Genomic DNA, 26077 nt, shown 5'->3' with positions numbered 1-26077 from the left:
TTTGGGTTACCTTTGCCTGGATTTGAACTTTAAAATCTTTTCGTAAGAGACACATAGTGAGAGAAGTCAAAAGATTTGCTCAGAGTCCTCTGATGAGATATATGTAGAGTGATCACAAGATTTCTGACTCCTAGATCAGGGTTCTTGCTGTTAAGTAAACATTGGAATCTCCCTCTACCCCTCACACACACCCCAATTCCTCACCTCCCACCGATCCTGTCAAACTATACCTGGTTGCTGACTGGCTTATGTTTGAGTCCTGGTTTGTTCAAGATGAGTTCCAGCTGCCTGCGGTTAAAATTGGATACTCCAAGGGATTTCACCAAGCCAGCATCTTTGCAAGCTTCCAAAGCCTGTTGAATAAAGGCCAATGGGTCAACAAAAAAGCCTCAAAACAAACGAGATGTCTATGAGGGTGACTATGAATTCTTTAAGAATGAAAGTCCCGGGGCGCCTGGGTGGCTCAGTCGGTTAAGCGTACGACTTCGGCTCAGGTCATGATCTCGCGGTCCGTGAGTTTGAGCCCCACGTCGGGCTCTGTGCTGACAGCTCAGAGCCTGGAGCCTGTTTCAGATTCTGTGTCTCCCTCTCTCTCTGACCCTCCCCCGTTCATGCTCTGTCTCTCTCTGTCTCAAAAATAAATAAAAACGTTAAAAAAAAAAAATTTAAGAATGAAAGTCCCTGGGTATGGTAAAAGGCGTGTGTGAAGAAAAAAAAAAAAGTGGGACAGACAGACAGGAATTGTTTGGGAAATATTGTACACCATATCTTCCCCCTTGCATTTTCACAATGTATACCAGTGCATTAAGAATGATCTTATTTCTTGAAAGCTGTTGAGGTTTGCTTTGTGGCTTGGGACCTGATCCATTTTTATAAATGTCTGGTGTGTGTGAAAATGTATATTCTCCTATTATTATATATATATCTTTTTCTCCTCTTGCTCTGTGTGTGTCTCTGTCTCATACGTATATGTATATATAGACACACACACAGACACATACACATATCTTATATAAAATTAGGTCTAGTTTTTCCTGGCTTCTCAATAACTTAAAGGAATATGTTAGAAATCTCCCACCGTATTAGAAGAATTTATCAATGTCTTCTTATAGTTTATCAACCTTTGCTTTATATATTTTGAAGATATTTTAAATGGTACATATGTGTTTAAAACTGGTATATCTTCTTGGTAAATGAATCTTTTATCATTATGCTATTTGCCATTTCCTATAAATTTTGGAATCAGCTTTTCCATTTCTTTTGGGATTTTGACTGGGATTGCATTGAATCTATTGACCAGTTTGGGGAAAATTAACATCTTAATATAGTCAATCTTTTTTTTATCTTTTTAAAAAATGTTTATTTTTCAGAGAGAGCATGAGTCGGGGAGGGCCACAGAGAAAAGGGGAATAGAAGATCCAAAGCCAGCTCTGTGCTGACAGCAGAGAGAGCAGAGAGCCTGATGCAGGGCTTGAACTCACTAACTGTGAGATCATGACCTGAGCCGAAGTCAGATGCTCAGCCAACTGTGCCACCCAGACATCCTTATGGTCAGTCCTTCTATCAAAGAACATGATATATCTCTCAACTTATTTAAAATATTAAACATTTCTCTGAGTAGTGGGCCTGGCTGTCTCAGTTGGTAGAGCATGTGACTCATGATCTTGAGGTTGTAAGTTCAAGCCCCACTTTGGGTATAGAGATGATTTATAAAAAAGCTGCTCAGTAATGCATTGTAGTTTTTACTGTGTAAGTCTTGCACTGATTTTGTTAAATTTATCTCTAAATACTTAATATTTTTATATTCACTTAATTATTAAATACTTCATAATTAAATTTTTAAAAACTTAATTTCCACTTGAACATTGCTAACATACATATATTGATACAGATTTTATTTTTTGTCCTACAGATTATTTACATGTATCCTTCTTAGTTTCAAAATATTTGATGAGTTTTCAGATATATTTTTGTTATTGACTTCAAATTTAATTCCGATTTTATCAGACAGCCTACTTTGCATAAAGAATATTATTAAGTGTATTGAGATTTGTTTTATGTCTCAGACAATGGACTATTTTGCTAAATGTTCCATGTGCACTTGAAAAATAGCATTTTGTTATATTTTGGTGAAGTACTTTATAATTGTCAATTAGGTTAAGCTGGTTGATAATATTTAAATCTCCTCTAATCTATAGATTTTCTGTGTACTTACTATCTCAATTATTGAGAGAGAGGTTTTGAAATCTTTGACTATAATTGTAGATTATTCTCTTTCTCTTTTCAGTTCTCTTAGTTTATGCGTCATGTATTTTGGAGTTCTGTTATTAGGTGCATAGATGTTTAGGATTGATCCTTTCATTATTATAAAACAAAATTTTTTAAATGTTTATTTATTTTTGACAGAGAGACAGAGAGAGACACAGAGGGAGTGGGGGAGGGGCAGAGAGAGATGGAGACACAGAATCTGAAGCAAGTTTCAGGTTCTGAGCTGTTAGCACAGAGCCCAACGCAGGGTTCAAACCCACGAACCGTGAGATCATGACCTTCTTTGTGAGCTGAAGTCAGGCGCTTAACCAACTGAGCCACCCAGGCACCCTATTAAACTAACTTCTTTATCCCTGGTAATAATTTTTGCTCTGTAATCTTTGTTGATATTAAAATAACTACTCTAGCTTTCTTTTGATTACCATCAGCTGAGTATGTCTTTTTCTACCCTTTTCATTTTTTTTCTTAACCTTTTATTTCCAACCTATTTGTGTCTTTTCATTTAAAATGTGTTTCTTAGGGGTGCCTGGGTGGCTCAGTCAGTTAGGTGTCTGACTCTTGATTTCAACTCAGGTCATGATCTCACAATCATGGGATCCAGCACCCCTTTGGATTCTGTGCTCAGCCTGGTGCCTGCTTAGGATCATCTCTCTCTTCCTCTGCCTCTCTCCCTCACTGCCCCCTCTCTTTCTGTCTCAAAAGATAAATAAAATGGGTTTCTTATATATAATATGTACTGGAGTTTTGCTTTTTATCCATTCTGACAACCTCTACCTTGTAACTGAGTTGTTTGGACTATTTACATAGATTGTGATTATTAATACAACTGAGTTTAAATCTCCCATCTTGCTCTTTGCTTTCTACTTTTTCCCATCCATTCATTTTCCCTCTTCTTTCCCTGTCTTCGCCTCAGTTTATTTTTTTTTTTGTTCCAATTTTTTCCTTCCTTTTTGTTTTCCTTCTTCTTTCCCGGTCTTCGCCTCAGTTTATTTTTTTTTTGTTCCAATTTTTTTTTTCTTTATTGGCTTGTTTGCGATAGTCTGGAGATTTGAACATTTTCTCTTAATATTTGATATTCTGAAATTTCACTGTAATGTATCTTCTCTTTTTCTCTTCGGTAATCCATGCCCTTTATCTCTTTTTATTTCTTCAAATATTACCTCTTTTTTTTTTCTTCTTTCTTTATTTTTCTGAGACTCTTATTGTGTGGAAATTCAAATTGTATCCTTTATACCTCTTATCTTTTCTTTCATATTTAAAAATTTTTCTTGTCCTTTTCTTCTTCATGTTGGGGATTTCCTTATTCTGATATTTCAATCTGATCATGGTTTTTTTTGCTTGTTTTTTTAAAAAATGTATTCTTGTTCTTGTTTCATATTGCTAACATCTTTTCCTATCCCCTTGAATGAATATATACATATACATATACATATATATATATACATATATATATACATATACATATACATATATATATATATGTGTATATATATGTATATATATATATAATTTGGCTAATTTAAAGTTCTTGGTCCTTTTCTCTGTGTATGTTGGGATTTCTAATTGAGATCTGTTGCTTTTTTGTGAAATAAATGCCTTGTAATTTGGGGCTATGAACACATTTTTTCCTGGGAATACTGGCTATGCTATTAGGCAGTCCCTTGGAGGGGAATACCAGGCTCTAAAACTAGTCATCTACAGTAAGGTCAGGAAAGAGTATATGGTCTCCTAGGTGGAGAGCCCCAGACACCAGAAAACCCAATCAATGCTTCCTCACTCCTCAGAACAACTCCACAATTCAGATCTTCAGCTCTTACCTATGGGGGGAAATCTATTGGAAAGAGATACTGGTTAGAGTATAATTTCTCAGCCTTTGGGGTTTGGAATGGGAGAGCCAGGGAGACAACTACCAGGGGTCAGATAGTAACTTATGTTTTTCTCAGCTTCTCACAAGTGCAGGATTTCAGTACTACTCTGATTTGATTCCTGAAGACACCTGAACATGAATCTTAAGTTTCTGCACATATGGAGCAGACAATATTTGTCCCAAGGCTATAGCAGGAGAGAAGAGAGAACAAAAAGAACTTGAAGGTCCTCTGCTATGTAATCCTACTAGTGTTTGTTGGGCTGCCTTCTACTCTAGGTAAAAACTGCCATATTACCTCATAAACAAACCAGTTCAAAATATCGGCATTCCCCCCCCCCCCCCCCCCCCCCCCCGCCAAGAATCCATACCGATTTTCTAATTACTTTCCCCTAGTTTTCCTACTCTCATGATCTTGCGGAAGGAGCCAACAGCTTGCTGAGAAATGGAACCAGAATTATTTTTCAGTTTTTCATGTATCATTTTAACTTTGTTTCTTTTAAACATCATATTACTGATTTTTATAAATTCAATTTGAGAAACTTAAAAAACTTGTGAATTTATCTCATGTGTACATTTTCATTTACAGTCACATTAGAACTTATTTCCTTTACTTTCTTTTTCCTTCTACACTTCTCTCTTCCTTCTATGGCATTCTTCTTTTCCATCAAAACAAAATCAAGAATTTTTCAGTGCACATATCTTTGCTTATGGTTAAAATGCCTGGTTTTTAATTTTTTTTCAATGTTTTTATGTTTGAGAGACAGAGAATGAGTGGGGGAGGGGCAGAGACAGAGAGAGAGACACACACAGAATCTGAAGCAGGCTCCAGGCACCATGCCCGATGTTGGGCTCAAACTCACAAACTGTGAGATCATGACCTGAGCTAAAGTCAGACACTTAACCAACTGAGCCACCCAGGGGCCCCCAAAATCCCTGTTCTTTTACTTTTCATTGGAAGCAAAGGCGGTATCTCTCCATAAACTGAATAGAAATAGTCAGATCACAGTTTAAAAATGTATTTTGAGATAAGAGGCCCATTTGAACTTACCTCCCAAGTGGCACACAGATTTGACTTGTGATATAACCATTTGCCATTCTCATCTTTAGGATAGAAATCATCTCCAGGCTACAGAAAAATAACAAGCATAACTTATTTTACTTATATCTGGGAATTAAAATTATGGAATTTGAGGAATTCCAGGAATACCCTGGCCCTGGGAAAGAAATTCAATTCTAATTCTTTTTATACTTATATATTATAAATATGACCCATTAGTCTCATTATCTCACCCTGGTATTCATTTTTCCTTTATTTATTGACAGATTATTATTGTTCTTAAACCATGGATTTTTGCCTGTCTCTTTTTTTAGATGTTTTTATTTTTGAGAGAAAGAGAGAGCAGGTGCATGTACACGAATGGGGGAGGGGCAGAGAGAGAAGGGGACAGAGGATCTGAAACAGGCTCTATGCTGATAGCAGAGAGCCAGATACAGGGCTCAAACCCATGAACTGTGAGATCATGACCTGAGCTGAAGTTGGACACTTAACCAACTGAGCCACCCAGGTGCCCCATGAAAATCTCTCTTAATAACAAAATTACTCATAAATAAGGAGTAGAAGAAGCTGAGAATTAGGACTTTCAGGCTTACTGTTTTGACCTAACCCTAACCCTTGCCAAAGTTGAGAACACCAAATTTCTTACTCCGATAAGAAGCCAAAGGTCATCATTAAGGGTGAGAGGAAATTCTTTATCTAAGAAAAGTGTAGCTAATGGATGGAATGCCTCCTAAGAGTAAGGGAAAATTCAGCATGTTACTTCTCAGTTCTGAATAACCTGCCCAGTGGTTCTCTTCTTTCCCTTTCTGGGACCTCCAGGAGTTTAGCATCTGTTTTCTACCTCACAAATTATCTCAGTATCAAACCCAGTTTTGGGGTGATCCCTTCCCAACAAAGGCCATTGTTTTTCAGATTTCTTCTTTTTCACGACATCTAAAAATGGGACACATCTGTTGTGGGCTTGGAAGTGGGATTGAGAGAAATAAAAGATGATTTCTAGGCTCCTTGGCTGGCTGGTGGTGATCATATCCTGAGGTTAGGCTAGCAATCAAGGGTTTTGTTGTGGATATTTTGTGTTTGACATGTCAATTAGATTTGAGTGGATATTTGAGGAGGCAATTAAACAGAGAGAAGTTGGCTGCAGACTAATTTGGGAGTCCTCAGCATATAAAGTGTTATTTAATCCATGAGACTGATCACCTTTAAAGAAAATGTGGCTCAGTAAGACAATATTAAGGATAGAGTACTGGGCATAATGACATTTGGAGGTTGGCAGAGAAGAAGCTATCAAAGCATCTTAAGAGGGTAATATAGAGCCATGAGCTGAAAATGTTTAAAGAAAAAGGTAGTAGTCACCTGTGTTGAAAGTGATCAAATAATATGGGGACAAAGTGTCTTTTGGATTTGGATGACAGCATGGAAGTCTATAGACCTTGCTAATAGGAATTCTTTTGTTGAAAACCAAGCAATTGGACAAAATCCATTATATTCTTAAATATTTAAAATATTTTTCCTTCTGTTAGCTCACCTGAATGAAACCTCCCCCTGGCAATAACATTTTCTCCGTTTGTGCTTTGTAGTGAAGACCATGTCTTCTCAGTTCCTCCTGTCTCACTGAGAATAGGAAAAGGGCTCCTTTCTCCTTGATGCCCCATAATCACTCATGTTAATGACCCTTTCTATCTCTGATTTCTAAGCTCTTTGACCTTTTCAACACTGATGACCCACATTTTCATTTCAGTCTCTCTATTTCTTTTTTTTTTCTCTCTCTCTATTTCTTAGAGCCTTTTGCATTTCCTAATTTTACTTCTGTTCTGAAATGGCTTTATGCCTCCATTGCGAACTCTGTCAAATAATATTTACTTCCCCAGGTTTTAATTAAGCCCTTATCAAGCCTGTACCCATGTTAAATATTTCTATGATGCCTCCCTGAAGCTTCTACTGTGTCTACCTTACTAATCCATTAATCCAGATAAACCCTTTGTCTTTGTCCTCTACTCCTCCTTACTGTAAGGCATTACTGGAAAAATAATTCAACCCTCTAAAAACCTGTGCTCTTGACTCTCATTCCAATTCAGCAGTAACTTCATTCATCTTTTTAAAACATCTTATCATGAGTTTTTGTATTGTGCTGTTGTTAATTTGACATTTAAAAAAATAACATCGTGCTAAAATATTTTAGCAAGAAAGATTTCTTGTTAAAAAATGATGAGATTGAAAAATCATGTGATATTTTGGTTTCAAAGATTGATTTCCCCCCCAAAAAAAAGATTGGTTTCTCAATTATAGTTTGATTTAGGAGGTAATGTCATTATACTGTGTCATTTCTAACTGTTAAAAAGTTTTACCTTCTCTCTGTATCTTTGAGCCTTGATCCCATCTAAGAATAGGAATACAAATTCTCTATTTACTTTGCCAAAAAGATTTTATAAATCATTGGTCAGCCAGAGAGAAGTAAATTTCATTTTCTCACTTTTAGATACAGGCTCTTTCCAAATATTTAAGACTTAGCTTAGAAGTCTGCCATTTGAACAAGAGTAAAGTTAGTTGTGTGAGGATGAGGGCTGAGGTTATAACTTCCAAGAGCCTGAAATTTAAAAAAATCACTGTAGTCCACAGGGTGTTGGGATTGTTAGGTTTGCGAGGACAAGGCAGGGGCAGTGTCACGTAGGGGAACAAGTATGAAGTTGGCATCAGGGGACTGACCATCTAATCCCTGTTCTAATGGCCTTTATTTTCTTTATCATTATCTTTTTTTTCTCTCTAATGGGCTTTAAACCTGAGTTAGTTAGTTCCTTGTTTGGGGCCTCGACTTTCTTTTCTGTGAAATGAGGTTATTGGGATATCTTATAACTAAGTTTCTTTTCCACACGAACATTTCAGAATATTATCTTTCATTTATTATCAAGAAAATGTCAGACATTGTGCCAGTAATTTCACACATATAATTTTAATGACTCCTCACAACACTTGTGGAGTTACTATTGTCACCATTTTACTGATAATGAAATTGAAGTTTAGAAAGAAATAAGAAAGAAAGAAAGAAAGAAAGAAAGAAAGAAAGAAAGAAAAAGATAAAGATCAAAGTGACTACTACTAGTAAGTAATAAAGCTGAGAGTCAATCCCTCTTCTGTGTGACTCCAAAGTCCATACAGACATTTCCACTATACCATGAACAGGTGATATGGAAAGAGATCAGGTAATAACTTGACCAAGTCATCTGCCTTGTCTGTCACACAGCTGAGATTCAAACTCGGCAGCCCATGCTCCTTACCACTATGCTAAGTGACCTCTAATTAATGAGTTCAGTAGAAATCTATTATCTCCCCATACCTATGCTATCTTCTCTGGAGGAGTTCATTCCATATTGTTTGGGTGGGCTGACTCAGCTCTCATTCTTAACCATAGATGTCAATCAGTCACTCATTTGGCCCTTAGATCAAAGATTAGTCAGTAATGGGTAAATGGCCCAAGCAAGGCCACTCAGTATTTCTCCATGAGGTTTAATGTGTGGTTTCTCTTTCTCTGAATTCTCCAGTTGTGTTGGCGATGTAGGCTTGGTATGTCCATGGTCATTCTTTCATCACATAGAGAGGGATTTTTGAGAGTGAAGCCAACTAAAACATAGAGATAGAGCCATATACATAGTTTGAACTTCTGGAACCAGCTGTGCCTGAACTAGGTATCCCTTGGAATTTTTAGCTCCCTTTTTAGCTAACACAAATTTGAGTTGGATTTCTGCCATTTGTAACAGGAGCTCTGACTAATACAAAGATGTTGCGGTATGGCAAGTAATGGGCCATAAATGTGAAATTGGCTAGGTCAATATGGAAGTCTCCCACCTTCAGCCAAGAATTGGCAATCCTTGCTCTGCAATAGCATGGAATCTGTTAAATTGTTGCCTTGTTGTGCTTGAGTTTCAGACAAATGCGCCTACTAAGGCTGGAGCTTTAGGGGACTTAGTAGAAAAACACTGGGTATTAGAAAATACTGGCCATTTTTGCAAGCTTCAGGTAGTTCTTGAAGAAAGATGTGTTTGTTGCTACTGGGCTTGTAAGATGAGGGGTAAGATGATATTTTGCTAAAATTAGTACTTTCTGCTTCTGGATGTCACCTGAGATGACAGAAGTTGAGATCTGAGCCTTCTGGAGATAGAAAAGTTAGTGCCAACCAAGGCAAGAAGGTAAGAATCCTAGAGGTAAGTAATATTGGACTCTGGGAGAATTCTGGTTCTCAGTGTCCCTCTGAAGGCAAGATCACAGATGCCCTACTGGACAAAGGTGTACCATCCAATGAGATGCAGATTGGGTGAAAGGAACACATTAGCTGTGCCTGCCTATTTTAATATTTATTTATTTTCGAGAGACAGAGAGAGACAGAGCACAAGCAAAGGAGGGGCAGAGAGAGAATGAGACATAGAATCTGAAGCAGGTTCCAGGCTCTGAGCTGTCAGCACAGAGCCCAACGCGGGGCTCGAACCCACAAACGGTGAGATCATGACCTGAGCCAAAGACGGACACTTAACTGACTGAGCCACCCAGGCGCCCCTGTGCCTGCCTATTTTATATTTTTCCAAACCAGATGGAGGTCAGTAAGCTGAAGATGGGGCTGATGAATAAAATCAGGAAGTTCTTTACTAAGAGACAGAAACCATAGACCACAAATTAGATAATAAGAAATGTGATCCTAAAAGATCTCTAGTTTTAATTGTTCATTCATACTGGACTGAATGTGAATTTACTGAAAGCCTATCAACCTTTTAAGGGATATTGTCTCGTCTGTGAACTCTCAACCTGACCAATAAAAGCCTGTGATTACCAAGGCCATTGTGAAGCCTCCAAACCTGCATCAATATGAAGCATGATGCAAAAGGGTAATCCTCTCCAAAGTCCATCTTGGATGTGACCACAGAGGAGAACCAACAAGCAAAGTGTTTCCCGAGAACAGAATAGGAAACAGAACAAAGTGTTTCCAGGTTGGCTGCATAAAGGAATTCTGGCCACTGTAATAGCAGAGTCTTTGTTCTTCCTGATGAACAACAGGATCTGATTTACCTTGGGGACAAATGGCCAATTTTGTTTTTCAGGCTCCCCTGCCCTCAATGAAATTTTAAAGCAGTGACTGCTCTTTAGCAGTGCGTATACAGTGTGTTGTTGTTGGTTACATGAACAAGTCCATAGGTGGAGAAAGTTCAAAGAAGGAGTGAATTTGAAATAAAGGAATAGATACCACATAGGTACCCTGACCTTGGCTCTGGCTCCAAAAACCTGACTATTCTTTAGCTTATTTTTTTGTGGAGGGGGTGGAGGGTAAGTTTTCAGCTACAGATATTATTTTGCATTATGTTATTCAGGGCCATTTTCATGACTGTGTGAACAGTAAGAAGGGTGTGTCTGAATGCCAGGTGACTACAGGTGGAGTACAGTGAGGGGACCACATGTCGGTTTGATGGAGAGAGTTTTAACTATAGCTGTGAAGACAAGATATAATAGCAAGTGCATTAGACTATGAATCAAGAGACTTGGGATCCAGGCCTGAGTCTGTTACACAAAATCTTTGTGAGCATTTGTTTGGGTTGGTCAGTCCTGTCTGACGTACAGTAACAAAACACCTTGACACTCTGTGGTGCTGAGTAAAGAAGAGGCTTCGTGTGAACAGCTGCTGGCTCATCGCTGCCAAAGGGCAGAGAACTAATCTTTAGGCATCTGAACTCACCTTTAAAGCCATGGGTATTTCAATGATGTAAAGATCCACATAATCTAGCTGGAGGATGTTAAGCGTCTTCTCCAGGGTTGGACGGACCATCTCGGGGTCATGCCTTGTAGCCCACAGCTGAAAGAATAAAAAGGTGATAGGTAGCTAACATCCACACTTTTTTTTTTTTTTTACAGTAACGCAGCCCTTTATCCAAAGCACTCCTATCCGTTATTTACTTATTTCATTTTATAAAAATACGTTTATGCTGAGGTGTCATCTGGGTAGAGGAGGAGTTCATATAACTCTTGACGCCTGGAGTATACTCTATCCAGATAGAGTACCAGAGACTTGAAGATCCATCTGAACCACAGAGGACATAGTTTGGTGACAAAGTCTTGCCCTGCTCCCTGCTAACTTCTGAATTGACCCTCAGCACTGTCACTTTTCCTCAGTGTGTAGAAACGGAACATGTATCTGACTAGCTGTTTGGGCTAAGTGCTTTATTTTCATGACACTCTGATAAAAGGTGTGCTTTAGCTGAGCAAGAGATACGATTGCGAGAGTGACTTCACTGGATCTTTCACATTGTGACAGACGGTGTGGATGCTGGTGAAACTTTTATTAATAATTAATTAATTTAGAGAGATAGCATGCATGGGAGGGGGGGAGGAGCAGAGAGAGAGGAGGGAGAGAGAATCCCAAGCAGGTTCCACACTGTCAGTGCAGCCTGGTCCAACTTGGGGCTGGATCTCATGAACAGTGAGATCAGGATCTGAGCCAAAATCAAGAGTCACATGCTTACCAGACTGAGCCACCCAGGTACCCCAAAACTTTAAATTATTGCAACTATTTAGATTTCCTTTTTCTGCTCCTTTGTTCTCATTTGGTTGTACTTAGACCCCAGGGAAATTCTGGCAATTCCTACTAAGAAATTACTGGCTATCTGGCTACACTGATAAGATCACCAAAATGGTAGTATTGGAGACCCTGCCTCGTCCCCTAATAAAAGTCAATAATTAGACAGCCAGCTGCAGATGAAAAGGGAGAGAACTTGATCAAACAGTACCAACTTCCAGATAAAAGATGAATAAAATCTGGGGATCTAATGTAAAGCATAGCGATTGTAGTTCATACTACTATATTATATACTTGAAAGTTGCTAAGAGTATAGATCTTAAATGTTCTCACCACAGAAAGGACATGGCAATTAAGTGATATGACGGAGGTATTAGCTAATACTACAGTGATAATGACTTTGCAATACATAAGTGTATCAAATCAATATACACCTTAAGTTTACAAAATGTTATATGTCAATTATATCTCAATAAAGCTGGGGAAAAATGAAATAAACTTAACAAAAGAAATTAAAAAAGAAAATGAAATTACTCAATCTCTAAACTATTAGGTAATGAAAGATTAAGACTTAGGTTATCAAACTGGAGCATGTGTACCCTTGAGGTCTATAAAACATAGGGTGCTGAGGGGTCCTCAGAGCCTTGGGATAAATCAATACTTCTTGGAGCATCAAATTTGTTCAAAGTGTTTTGGGGAATTTTTTTTTTTAATTTCTATACCCTTATTGTCACAAGTAAGGGCAAGCAAAATTGGTAACATTTGATTTTTCTCTACTTTGGACAATAATTTTTTTCTTGCCTTAAGTGCATAAAGAAGAGAAAACAATGTGGAAAGAATAGTGGGAAAATGTGTTTTTGTCATTACTCTGTTATTGCTTCCATCCCATCTAACTGAATATTCTGTTTTATACATTTTAATTTATTTTTATTCAATAAACACACATAGTCCTAGCTCTGTGCCAGGTACTGTTTAAGCGCTTTGTAAATGTTAACTCACAGCAACTTTATGAAATAGACGGCTAAGAAGAAAAGTTTTTTGGTTTATTTTTCTTGGTGGTAACTTGTAACCTCATTTTTACACTGAAACAAAAAGAAACAAATAAGAAAATATTATGGGGGGAAATGCAAAAGTCTAAAAACAAATTTAGGATAAGACACAAATCTTCAAAAATATTTCTGCCTTTGGGCAGGTTGCTTTGGCCCAAGTTCTCAGGATATGAGTTCAAGATTATCCTTCCCCCAAAATATTTTGTGAGCACCAGGTTAAGGTTTGATGTTTACTCCAATGAGATACTGTGTAATAGTAAAATCTTAAGGATTCAAAATTGTAAAGCTATAATAAAGTGAAAAGCTTCAGGCTGATATTTTGGGACAGTGACTATATGTAGCTCCTTGGACTCATAATCCATAAGTGGCAGGGGATTTGGGGAACCAAAACTCCCAGAGAGCTTGGCAAGGAGCCTGAGTGGGGAGCTGGGGAATGGCTGAAATCAGAAACATCATCTTGTTCTCGTATAGAACACTCAGGAGAATTGTATTACACAATCTCCAAAGTTGTACAGCTTTATTCCTGCAAAGCTGCCTGAAAATATACATCCTGTATTTCCACTGGCTTTCATTTTAATCACGATGCTTTATCTTTTGGATTGCCCTTCGGTGGATAGTGATTTCTAATATTGGAAATTTCAAAGGCTCGAAAGGTAGTGGTGACGTAAACAAAATGTCATATATCCACACAATAGAGTATTATTTGGCCATAAAAAAGAAATGAAATTCTCATTTGATCTTAGCCAAAAGCCTGAGAAGTGATAGAAATGAAATTCTCATACATGCTATGAACAAACCTAGAAAATGTTACACTCAGTGAAAGAAGCTAGACACAAAACGCCGCATAGCATGTGATTCAATTTATATGAAATGTCCCGAATAGGAAAACTATAAAGACAGAAAGTAGATCACTGGTTTCCAGGGACTGGAAGGAGAGGAGAAAATGGGGGACGACTACTGGTGGGTATGGGTTTCTTTTGGAGTGATGAAAATATTCTGGAATTAGGTAGTATAGATGGTTATGCAACTTTGTAAATACACTAAAAGCATTTATTTAACTTATTTATAAACTTGATGGTACATGAATTCTTGCTCAGTAAACAAATTAGTGATCTACGGACAAATAGGCATACACAAAAGCAAAAGAAGGCTGCCCTTTTAAAGAAAGGTTTGGCAAATGATTATTTAATATGAACCACCTCCCCCCTTCCCTCCACTCCCCAATTTTTCTGCTCTGTAGATTTGGCTCTTCCCATATTGTCTTAAATCATGCCCATGTATGAAGAAGGAGCTTTGCCTAACCTTCAGGGGGCTAATTAGTCAGTCCCGAACTTCCCGGCAAGAGTGAGCAATTTGGGAGTGGAGAACTCACTCCTCTTGTTGAGCCCAACACTCTTTAACAGGGAAAAGTGACACCAGACCAACTATTAATAGAAGGAATTGGAGGGTGAAGAGAAGATCTCACCTTTCCACAGTAGAAAATATCCTCCCTCTGCACCTTTCCTTCTGCTATCTTCTCCCTGATGGCCTCCCCTACTTCATGCTCATTCTGATAGATGTAGGCCCCGTCAATGTGCCGGTACCCTGTGTCAATGGCAATCTTCACTGACTTCTCACAGGTTCCCTTAGGAGTCTAAAAGGACAAGGAGGTTGGAGTGGGGAAAAAGAGCAATGGATCTTTTCTTTAATCATTCTTGATCAGGACACTGTACACATGGACATTATTTTACAACAAAAATGACAAAATTCCCAATTAAATGCTGTTGTTATTGGAAGATGGTGTCTGGAGGCTGAGGAAACTGACCTCACAGGGAGCTTCCTTCCCACCCTCATTGGGGTACTCCCTTAATCCCAAGTCTCCCCTAGCTTTGTGCCCTCAGAAATGTAATTGAGCAGTTTTACCAGTGACAAGAGATTTCATGATAGCTATGTTATAAGAGGCCACAAGTTCACTAAAGAAGGCTCAATTACAAATCAAAGTTTTGGGTAAACAAACTGAGAATATATCAACAGAATGGAATATCACTCAATAATAAAAAGAAATGAAGTACTGATACAGCAACATGGGTAAATATCAAAACAATTATACTAAGTGAAATAAGCCAGACAAAAAATAAACACATTATGATTGCATTTATATAAAATGCCAGCACATGAAAACTAATGTATAGTTCAGGTACAGATTGGTGATTATCTGGGGTGGGGAATAGCGGGGGCAGGCAAGGGTGGCAGGGAGGGATTACAAAAGAACACAAGGAAACTTTTGTGGTGATGGATATATTCACCATCTTGATTGTAGTCATGGCTTCATGGGTGTATGCATGAGTCAAACTCATCAAATTATGTACTTTAAATACGTAGAGTTTATTGTATGTCAATTATTCCTCAAGACGGCTGGGAAAAAGACAGTTTGGGGGGTGTGCTATAAAAAAAGGATATATTTTTATCAAATTTGGTAGCCAAACCTTTGTTCATTTTATTAACCTGCATGAAGCATAAGAATAAGAATATCCTCTCCCCTGAATATTGACAAACCAGAAGACCTGACAAACTCCTGACACTGGAAGTATAAGTCATCCATCTTTCAGATTGCACATAAATCACTGTTCTTTAGTTATGGTGGCATTTTAATTTTTTCTATGTTTTATTTATTTTTGAGAGAGAAAGAGTGCATGCACACAGGCACATGAGTGAGAAGGAGAGGGGCAGAGAGGGAGACACGGAATCCAAAACAGGCTCCAGGCTCTGGAGCTGTCAGCACAGAGCCTGATGTGGGGCTTGAACTCATGAACCGCGAGATCATGACCTGAGCCAAAGTTGGAGCTTAACTGACTGAGCCACCCAGATGCCCCAAGTTATGGTGACATTTTAAATATACGTGAGTGTGTCTCATTTTAGTTCAATTTTTTCTTAGGAGAAATGAAATCCTTGATGGATATTTCCATCAAGACAATCATCTAGTCTCATTGAATACAATTTTCAAATCATTTTTTAGGTTATGTGTGGAGGAGAGGTTTAATCATATCTGTAGATTTGAATTGACCTCATATTCAAATGGCGATCATTCCGATCTTCACAAATGTTGAGAACTACTTGTCCTTGCTTCTATATCGTCAGTGTTCTAACCAAATGCTTGACAAATCTCAACAGACCTGTGAATTCTGGCCCACAGAATTCGATTTATTAAGAATGAGTGACACAAGAAATATCTTGTATTTCTAGTGACTTTATAGTCCTGCACCGGAAATAAAAAGCACTGGAAGTATAAATTGTATTTTCTTTCCCTACGTCAGTTGAAAGCCATCACTACTGAGAGGATAAGAAGACACAATAAATGAACAAATTGGCTACACAGATGGTATTAGAAAATGAGATTCATAGTCACAAATATCAAATAGCTGGGAAAAGAGACACACATTCCAGGAATATGAGAAATACTTCTTTGGCTAATTAATTGGCAACATGATTAATAAGGCTTGAATATAAATTGAGGCAAGAAAAACCCACCCACAAAACACTGTGCAAAATGAGATGTTATGGATGACAGCAAGTGTGACAACAAAAAGTACACTGGAAGAGGAGAATCCTGGGCTAGAATCCAGAAATGTAAGGGAAAAAATAAAAAATACTTCCATTATCAGGTATATGCATAGTATGAAAGAATAAAGTTTAATATGAGATGGTAAATATAATCTCAGAAATAGCACTGAGATTTTGTGGCTGGAACTGATAAATGTAAGAGTAGAACCAAAATAGATTTACTATAAGGGGGAAAAAAACCCCAAACAATACATATTAAAGTATAAACTTATGTTTTCAAAGATCAACAGGGGTTGAACAGGAGGAACATTTAGGATAAAGAAAATGAGAATGATGAGGACTCAGTTAGGAGTGTGGTACTGACCGTTAGCCTGAAGTATATACAAATGATGCTTTATTTCATAAAGACACAGTACAGAAGCAAGTTATAGTAGTGAGAGTCTTCAGTTATCCAGCTACCATTAAAGTGCCTTTTCTAAAAGCTGAATATCTGGTGTGGGAAATCAAATAGCTATATCCTGAGTTAGGAGATTATAGGGAACACAGTGCAAAGCAGAACTCTGCTTTCTGGCCTTGCTGAAAACAGTGGGCTGGTCGATATTCAGTTAATGTATATCTAGAGGTTGGGTCCTGACCGTGCTCATAAATTCCTTAGACCATGTTATCTATGGAATATCTTATCTTGTTCTCCACTCTGCTTTCTGCATCTGCTCTTTTGTAGTCTTGGGAATGCCTTGTTTTTCTGCATGCTTTCCCTATGCTTTCTATACGTTCTTACTGGCCCACTGATGTATTGCACAACGTTTCCCTGAATGTATGCTTCATAAATACAGGAGCTTGAGAACAGCTTGGAGAGAGTTCCCTTAGCCTCCCTCTCACCTCTCTTGACTTGTGAAGTCTTGAGTAATCCTTTCTGTCATCCTCAGCTTTGCTGGAGAAAGCTGAAAGCCAAACTCACAATCTGGTACAATCTTTGCTTGCTAAAAATATTGTCCTTCAGGTGGCAGAAGCAGCAATGAGGTGAGTTACTATTTTAGACTCAATTCTAGTCAATATGGAGGAACTAGTTGGAAATGTGGATGTGAGAAAAATGCTTGTTTATAATTCTTAAGTGTAGCATAAGAGAACTGTATGTACATTCTGACAGATTCCTTAGGAAAATTCACTTTAGGGAAAACTCAGGTCGAATAGAATACCATATTTGGAGACTCAAATAAATGATATGATAGGAGAAATCTAAAATGTAAAATTTTGACTCCACAATTAAGGATGATAACAGTGAAATAAAGAATTCTATTTCCTAAAGTGGCCAATAGCACCATTCTTCCACTTAAGAAAGGAGAGTCCTATAAGGATGCGGAGCCATCCACCAAGATGTAACATATACCCTAGGTCAACATCCATAATATGATGTTGTGTCCCCAATAAGTAGAATACATGATTCTGAAAACACAGTAGGAGTGATTCAGCTTAGCATTATTTCCTTTGACTTACTTAGACAATGTGGACTTCTCATCTCTGAATTTTAGGCTCAGTGGATCCTAGTTCCCAGGGCAACCCAGCCTCCTTATTTCAAGATTCAGCATTTAAGAAAAATGCCATACTGGCAGGGGTAAGTGACCTTATCACAGGAGGAGGTAGGGCTCCGTCGCTGTTACACGATGAGCCAGGGAGGAAAATGTCAGGCAGCTAGGCCATCCAGTAACATATCCCTTCCCAAATTTGATAGTTAATCGATAAGACCAGTGGCCATGATCTAAGTTGACCAGGGACTCAGACAACTCAGAGGTGAGAATCTGGGTTATAATATCTCATCAGCCACCAAGACCAGAAGATATGTCAGTTAAGGATGTGAAACATCTAGAATGGGTAGTCCAGGAAGGAGAGAAGTTGCAACTTGAAGTCTGCTTTAGTGGCAGGAGCTGTTTCATCCTGCCAACCTACCTCTTTTAAAACTTTTCCAGGAGAGAGACCAAACACAAGTCTAGAAGAGCTCAGGGGTGAACTTAGCCTACAAAGCCAGTAGGTTCAGCTGGCGCCGGGGGTAGACTGTAGTGGCTGTTATGGTGTACCACAGGACAGAAGAACTCATTTGCTCCGCTGCCAGCGGTGCTGGCTGCCAGTTATTCACCTCTGATTCCCACTATGGATAATACAGGGTGTAACAGCCTGGCTCTCTCACCTCAACTTAGCACAACTTTGTAGCACATTCTATAGCTCCCTGTGGGACTAATCCCAGTTGTGACTGGATCACAGTGTGACTCTCCCCCCTTGCACAGACCTGCTTCTCTCACTCCCCTTACAGGTCTGATTCCCGAGAGCACTCCCCACTAAGCCCCCTGCATGCACATCTCCTTCTCAGAGGCTGTTCTCCAGGGTGCCCAGCCTAAGACATTAGGGTACATAAGGATTTCTTAAGCTACAGAGAGTACTAATGATACATGAAGAGTGATAAATATGACCACATTAAAATCGAGAAACTCTGCTCATCAAGACACCATTAAAAGCAAATGGGAAGTGATATTTTCATATAGATGTAACCGACAAAGGACTTATATCCAGATATTTTACAAATCCAGTATCAATCAGAGAAGACAAATCCAATAAATAAAAACACATAGAAGGCACAGCCACTTTGCAAAAGATATCAAAATGTTTCATAAAAATATGAAAAAATGGCCAATTTCATCTAGAGTAAAGGAAATGGAAATTAAACCACAATGAGAGATTATTCCACACTTATTAGAACTACATATATTAAAAAGACACCAAATATTGGTGAGAATGTCAAGCAGGGGTACCCTCATACGTTGCTGGAGGGAGTGCAAATGATATAAATACCTTGGAAATTATCTACACTGGCATCATGCTCTTCCAGCTCAAGGCAGAATGGACTTGATGTTTCAGTCTGTTCCTTGGTCCTCAACAAGGGCTTGGACTTTACCTCTCCTTTACATCTCCCAGATGCAAAGCCTTTGGCTCACTCTCCAGACTGTGAAAACTTCTTGCAACTATAGAAATCTCAACCAGGGCCACCCAGGAAGGAATACTGGATCACTGAGACCCCCAATCTACTTCCTAGACCACTCCTTCCCCATAACTTGATGATTCTTGATCTACCTCATAACTAGATTTGCTCATCGCTACTTTATCTTTGAACAAGTATTCTCTCTCTTAAAGCACTTCATCCTTTCCTTACATTTTAGTTATAGGTGGTTTTTTTTTTTTTTCTGTCCTCAGTCACTCCATTTACAGATCTCTTGTTGCTAGACCATTGTTTCAATCCCTGTGTTACCTAGGAAAATGCCTTGCATATGGAAGTCACACAATAAATATTCATTGAACTGACTTATTGTGTATTTTCCAAAATATTTACCATTCATCCTAGATTTGTGTCATTTGCACATCTGGTAACATTGTTGAGTTTTACTTGAATATTTGGATAAATATTGGCTATTAATTCCATGGGCTGATGTTCATAAAAACAGAATTAATTTATATCAAAACTGAAAAAAAAGAGTTTAAGACGCAAACTCTCACTATGAGACCTTCCCAGGTGGAGCTGTAGGGAAATCTGTCGGGAGGCTGTTCTAGACTATTTCATCCATGTATGAAAGCGTACTGGGACGCTTTCAAAAGGAAAAGTCACGTGGATAATTTATTTGCACGTTTTAGTCTTCATTAGTGATCATCAGGTGGGGTCATGCACAGAGAGCCTGGTGCTACTAAATGTTGGTTCTATCTCAAATTCCCTGAATCCACAGGCATGGGAAACCTTTACAAGAATTTGGGCACCTTAGGAGAAAAAAAAATCTAAGTCAGGAGAAGCTGGGCTGGGGCCCCTCACACAGCTTCATAGTATTGTCCCTTCAAGTTGCTTTCCCAGTTCCTATCTCTACATATTCTAGTGGAATCTATACAGGGCAGAGGTCAGGGGAGACAGTGTTAGCAGTCCTTACTTTAGCTTTCCATGTCTGCTCCCACCCATCTCCCCCCGAAGACATGCCTACATCTTTCCCTGGCACCCTCCTGCCCTAACTTCTGTGTTAAGAGTGAACAGGATTCTAGGGAAGAAAAGATGCTGACTGACTTGACCACATACACAGAACACATATGAATTTCAGCTAGAGTTACCTCAGCCTGCCATTCGCCTTCTACTTCTTATAGAATAAAGGGTTTGAAAAGAATCTCAGGCATGCCAAGTAGAGAAGGCTAGATTTTGGCATCCAACTTTGCCTTTAGGACTAAGACTGATTCTGAAGGTAAATGTAATTGGGAACTTTTATTTCAGGGTGGCTGACTTGGGCACAGGTCGTTCCAGCCTCTGCCTCACCAGTCCTGGGAAGATGATCAGGGAATTATCAGTCGCATAGCTTGGAACAGGAAGCCATGACTCTGCTTTATGTGAGATACTCCATTCTTCCCATTCCTCATCTCCTCCTGCAGCCCCAACAAACCTTCCACACAAATGTGGTGTATTTTTCTTCACATTAGAGTTTCTGATTTCGTGAGATCTGCCACGAACTCCATCTATTACTTTACAACTGGTAATATTTCTGATCACAACTGTAGTTGCTGCATGCATGGTCTTCATTTCTTAGTATCCTTCTTAAGTTGTGTTGAGTTGTATCAAGTGAGTAATCAGTGCATGTCTTATTTTCTGAAGTGAAATATAACTCTTTTTGGGGAAATGACACACAACTGCTTTTGAATGTCCATAACCTATAGCAGTTAATATTACTAGACACATAGTGGGTACTTAATTGTACTTATTGTAGGCACAGCACTCTCAGCTCCACTAAGTTTCAGGAGAGAGAGAGAGAGAGAAAGAGAGAGAGAGAGAGAGAGAGAGAGAGAGTGAGGGAGAGAAAGAGATCCATCCTGTATACACACACGTACATACTCACGCACATCCTATATACTTTCAGGATTCCTAAATACTTTCATAAATAGAAATAGACAAAGCAAGTCATAGAGGGGTGTCTGGGTGGCTAAGTCAGTTAAACATCCCACTCTTGATTTTGGCTCAGGTTATTATCTCATGGTTTGTGAGATTGAACCCTGCACTGGGTTCTGGGCTGACAGCATGGAGCCTGCTTGGGATTCTCTCTCTCTCTCTCTCTCTCTCTGCCCCTCTCCTTCTTGTGCGCTCTCTCTCTCTCTCTCAAAATAAATAAACATTGTTTTCTAAAAAGAAAGTCATAGTTAGGAATATGCAGTTTCATTGATATAAGATATGTTCTTAAGAGGCAATATAATATAGGGATTAGAACATAGAATCTGGACCCAAAGTATGTTGGTTAAAATCCAAGCTCTGTTCCCTAGCATTGTAAGTTTGGGGCAATTTTTTCTCTCTATATACCTCAGTTTTATCATCTGTAAATGGGGTTAAATGGTGTGTCTTTTGTAAAGTTTTGAATATTAGAAAACGCATGTGCTGTAAGGCACTTAAAATAGTTCACGTGTTAAGTGATCAGAAAGCATTAACTGTTATTATTGTATTCATTTATATCGCCATACCCTCTGATGCTCACAAACGTAGACGTCCCCTTTTACAAACACACTCATTAATTTGAAAGCATCAGCCAAATACCCATTACATACTAGATAATATTCTGGAAATACAGAGCTGAACAAGACATTCTCTCTTTCATAATGAATTTCACAATCTTGTGGGGAAGATTGCAGAGAAACCGTGATTACAATATAGTGTGATAAGGGCTACAATAGAGTCAAGTAAAAGGGGCTATGTGGACACACAAGAGGGCTAAGTTGTGGTGGCTGGGAGATGGGGTTCTGAGGGGCAGCATCCTTGACCTGAGTCTTGAAGGTTCAGTAGAGGTTTAGCCGGCTAGCTGAACAAACCAGAAGAAAGGGTATTCCAGATAGAGGACAGCATGTTCACAGGCACAGAGATGGGAGAGTTGTTCGAGGAATTCAGGTAGTTATGTGTTGCACAGAGAGGGAGAGAGGTGGAAGATGGTGGTAGATTCTGCTGGATAGACGGGTCTTGACTGAACCGTAAAAGCTCAGTGTGCAAGGTAAGGAATGTGGATTCTACCCTATAATGGATAGGGAGCCATTGAAATCATTAAGCAGAGGAGTGATGTGATCATATTTGGGTCTGAAGAAGATCCTGACAACCCCAGTTTGAATAATTGGAGGGGACAAAATTGGAAGAATAGCCTAACAAATGAAGAACCCAAACCAAGCAGTGACAAAGGAGACCAAGAGGAAGGTGTCAAGTGAACAAATATTTCTGAGATAAATTCAACAGCAATCATTTGGAAGAAATGTGGACAAAGAGAGAAACAAGGATAGAGGGCAGAATGAAGGAATGTACTCAGATTTCTGGCTTGGGTGGCTCAGAGTGGTAGTGTTATTTCCTAGGAGTGGAAGTATTTGGAGGGGAAGGTAGAAATGGATAGTGTAGTTTTGTTATATTGAGTTAGAGGTGTTTATGAAAGATGGAATACATACTTAACTGTACAACACAATTATCCAAGGAGCTTGTTAAATGCAAATATTCAGCCTCTACCCTTAAAGAACCAGATTCGGTAGGTCAGAGGTGAGGACTAAGGATTAGCATTTCTTAAAAAAAAAAAAAAAAAAAAAAATATTCGGCTCCTCCTTAGCCGGCAGCCATGGCGGGTCAAGAGGATCTGGTGCAGCGGGAGATTGACCAAGACTGGGCGAACCGGGAGTACATTGAGGTCATCACCAGCAGCATCAAGAAAATGGCGGACTTTCTCAACTCGTTTATGTCTTGTCGTTCAAGACTTGCAACACTAAACGAGAAATTGACAGCCCTCGAATGGAGAATAGAGTACATTGAAGCACGGGTGACAAAAGGTGAGACCCGCACCTAGAACTGTGCCATGCTACTGCTGGGAAGTTGCTTTACAGAACACAGGCCTACGTGGGAAAGACCCCAGCAGCCTCAGCTCCTTCCTCTCTCCTTAAAGAGCAACAGGGCTTATTCTTGTTTTTCTTTTTTCAAAAGCGTGGCCTTTGGGCTCTGCCGTGTACATCAGTGTGTGATGTGGCATGTGGGAAGAAGTCCAGGGGAACTCTCGGAAACAACATTAGGCATTTTACCTTTTAAAGTAACATTTTGTAGAACTGTTTGTCAACGTATTTGAGGCGTGGCTCTGGGACTCTTTGTTAAGGTCCTCCCCACCTCCTTCTCTCTCTCTCTCTCTCTCTCTCTCTCACACACACACACACACACACACACACACACACACACGCAAGGCATACACACACTTTCCTTACAGCTCTCATTGCCTCTGCATTGGTTCTATAAACAGTCTTTGTCTCCTTTCCACCTTTGGTGGGGGGTGGGAGGCAGTCCTGTCTGAGACACTTATGCCCAGGCAAGGTAGCCACAAGAGAATGTTGTTGGTAACCCACCAGTTTCTTGTCCTTTTGGGGAGGTCAAGGTTAGGCCCCCACTTGGCTTGAAGGGACATTTTCAGAATTTTCTGTCACTTGGGGTGTCTTTGCCTCTCATATTTCCCTAATAAACTCCTCAACTTAAAAAAAAAATTCCCAAGTGGTTCTGATGTAGCGAGTCCAGGCTATATGAGTATATGTATAACAAAGAACAAAACAAAACAAAACACAAAACAAAAAAACAAAAACCAGGAAATAAAATTTCAGGAGTCTCTGCATATATGTGATTGGAGCCAAGATTATGAACGAGGTCATATATAGACAATGGGCAAAGTGAGAAGAGGAAGGGGCCAATGACTAAGACTGTTATAATTGTTTCAACAGTGATTTTCCTTTACATTACCAAAATCAGTGGAACTGGGCAATTGCAGCGGATACAAGTATTAACTCCTCTTGGTACGTGTAGTTTATTTTTCTTTCTCTGCCTTCCATTCCCCATGCTGCCCCCAGAGTTATCTTCCAAAAGCACTGATCTCGTGGTGCTTTTCCTCTGTTTCTAAACTTCACATAATTCCTCCTTTTATACAGTGAAGTTTCAACTCCTTGGCATGGTATGCAAGGTCCTTTATAATCTAGTCTCAACCTGCATTTCCAGAGCCAGATGCCGTTGTCTCCACCGTTAATTCTATGTGCCAGCCACTACGGGCTTGGCCTCTGCCGGACACATCATATATCTTTGTGCCTCTATACTTCCTCTTCTGCCTAAGATGTGCTGCCTCAGCTCTGTCTCTCTGCCTCTTAACTCACAGTTAGCTTTACAGAGGTAATTCATACGTGATCACACAAATCCAGTGGCATTTCTACACATACCACTGGTTCATTCTGGTAATCAGCATTAAATTTGAATTGCAATGAAGAAAGCAGAAATATTTTTCTCATAAGTAGAAACTGTGTTTTAATGGAAGCCTACTCAATCTTGAAGGTCAAATTTAACTATTTTTATGTGTTTTCAGAGAGATACTGTTTATAGTTCTGGGGTAGAATTTACTCTTATCGTCATTATTCTATAATTAGCTATTAAAGAGTCAGCCTCCTCTATTTGATTTTTAATTCCTAGGCAGCACAGACACCATTCTCTTCATATTTGAAACTTCTATAGCCTAGTGCTTCATACATGGCAGGTTTTCACTAAATGCTTGTTAGACTGAACTAGAAATCCTCAAATACAAGTTTTAAAAACCCCATAAGTAATAAACTCAGAAATATCACGTGCCTCAGTCCAGTCTACTAGTCGAAATTTAGCTAAATTTCAGCCAAAGAAGCAGAAAAGTCCCATTTTCTAATTCAAGATAATTTTAAATTATAAACTGATATAATTTTAACCTCCGGGTCATTACTCAGGACACCAAGTAGTACTCCTTGGAGGTGACTTTCATTATTATAAAAAGGAAATCAATGAGCTCCATTCAAAACAAATGAAAGATTATGCTCCAGGGAAGTTTCAAAACAATGAAAATAAAAAAGAGATTTACCAGTTTAGGTTCTGAGTAGGTGCCAAGACCGATGATAGGAATGCTGTTTCCATCACTTAGGGGTATACGGTGATTTGCAGCACTGAGGTTCATCCTGGAGAGAGTCTGGGTTTCACGTTTTTCAGAGTAATTCTGGACACTACTGGGAAAGTCTTTTTGTAAGGATATTTTAGGGCCTATTTAATGAAAGAAAGGAGAGTCCGAGGGAGGAGCAGTGGGAGGGAAGAGAGATTAGCAGATCTATTTCTCAACCTTTTTTTTTTCCCCAGGTTGTTTTGAAAATCTGGAGATTGTCCTTTGAACTTTATCAGAGGCATGTAAATAACATAACCCATTGAGAGCTAATGCTTACTTCTCTACAAAGAAAAGAGGGAAAAGCCAAAAAGAAACAAGTCTGGTTGGCTTCTGCCAGTTAGGATGGTTTTGTGGGCAAGTGACAGGCCTGTCTCAAATTCTCCTAAACTATAAAAGACATTTATTGGTTTATATTTCTGAAAGCTTCAACATTAGGGCTAGCTTCAGGTGAGACTACAGCAGATTCCCAGGACTTGCCTGGAAATTCTGATGCAGCAGGACTTGGAAGGGTTTTAAGATTGTATCACCTAGTTAAGTTTGGGAAACAGTGGGCCAGAGGAACAACTGGTCTTTTAACCAGTCTATCTCTCTGTCTCTTCATTCTCTCAGTCTCTCCTTATTGTTAAAAGATGGTGGCCCGTCCTTGGAGTGACGTGGTTCCAGAGACAGACTCAACAAAAGAGAGGTTTTTACTTATGCCGTCACTCACACAGTAACCTAGAAAAGGTCTTTTTGGTCTCC

General features: G+C 39.0%; 2 protein-coding genes across 2 annotated transcripts in view; one reads left to right on the top strand and one right to left on the bottom strand.

The window, feature by feature from the left end:
• AKR1D1 (aldo-keto reductase family 1 member D1) overlaps positions 1–25459 on the bottom strand; it is a 41955-nt gene extending 16496 nt beyond the window's left edge. Inside the window, exons 1-5 of the mRNA XM_049642301.1 lie at positions 25262–25459; positions 14260–14427; positions 10909–11025; positions 5184–5261; positions 231–353 (exon numbers count right to left, since the gene is read on the bottom strand). Of these exons, the coding sequence (XP_049498258.1) occupies positions 231–353; positions 5184–5261; positions 10909–11025; positions 14260–14427; positions 25262–25354 (579 nt within the window). The 5' untranslated portion in view covers positions 25355–25459. The remainder of the gene's footprint in view (positions 1–230; positions 354–5183; positions 5262–10908; positions 11026–14259; positions 14428–25261) is intronic.
• LOC125930190 (probable protein BRICK1) lies at positions 22962–23471 on the top strand. The gene has a single exon (XM_049641931.1). It carries the CDS (start codon positions 22979–22981, stop codon positions 23201–23203), a length of 225 nt encoding a protein of 74 aa, XP_049497888.1. The 5' UTR covers positions 22962–22978; the 3' UTR covers positions 23204–23471.
• Positions 25460–26077: the final 618 nt, after the last annotated feature.

This window comes from Panthera uncia, chromosome A2 (genome assembly GCF_023721935.1).
Source record: "Panthera uncia isolate 11264 chromosome A2, Puncia_PCG_1.0, whole genome shotgun sequence".
NCBI lineage: Eukaryota > Metazoa > Chordata > Mammalia > Carnivora > Felidae > Panthera > Panthera uncia.
The sequence above is the reverse complement of the archived record's forward strand: the minus strand, read 5'-3'. Positions and strand labels throughout refer to the sequence as shown.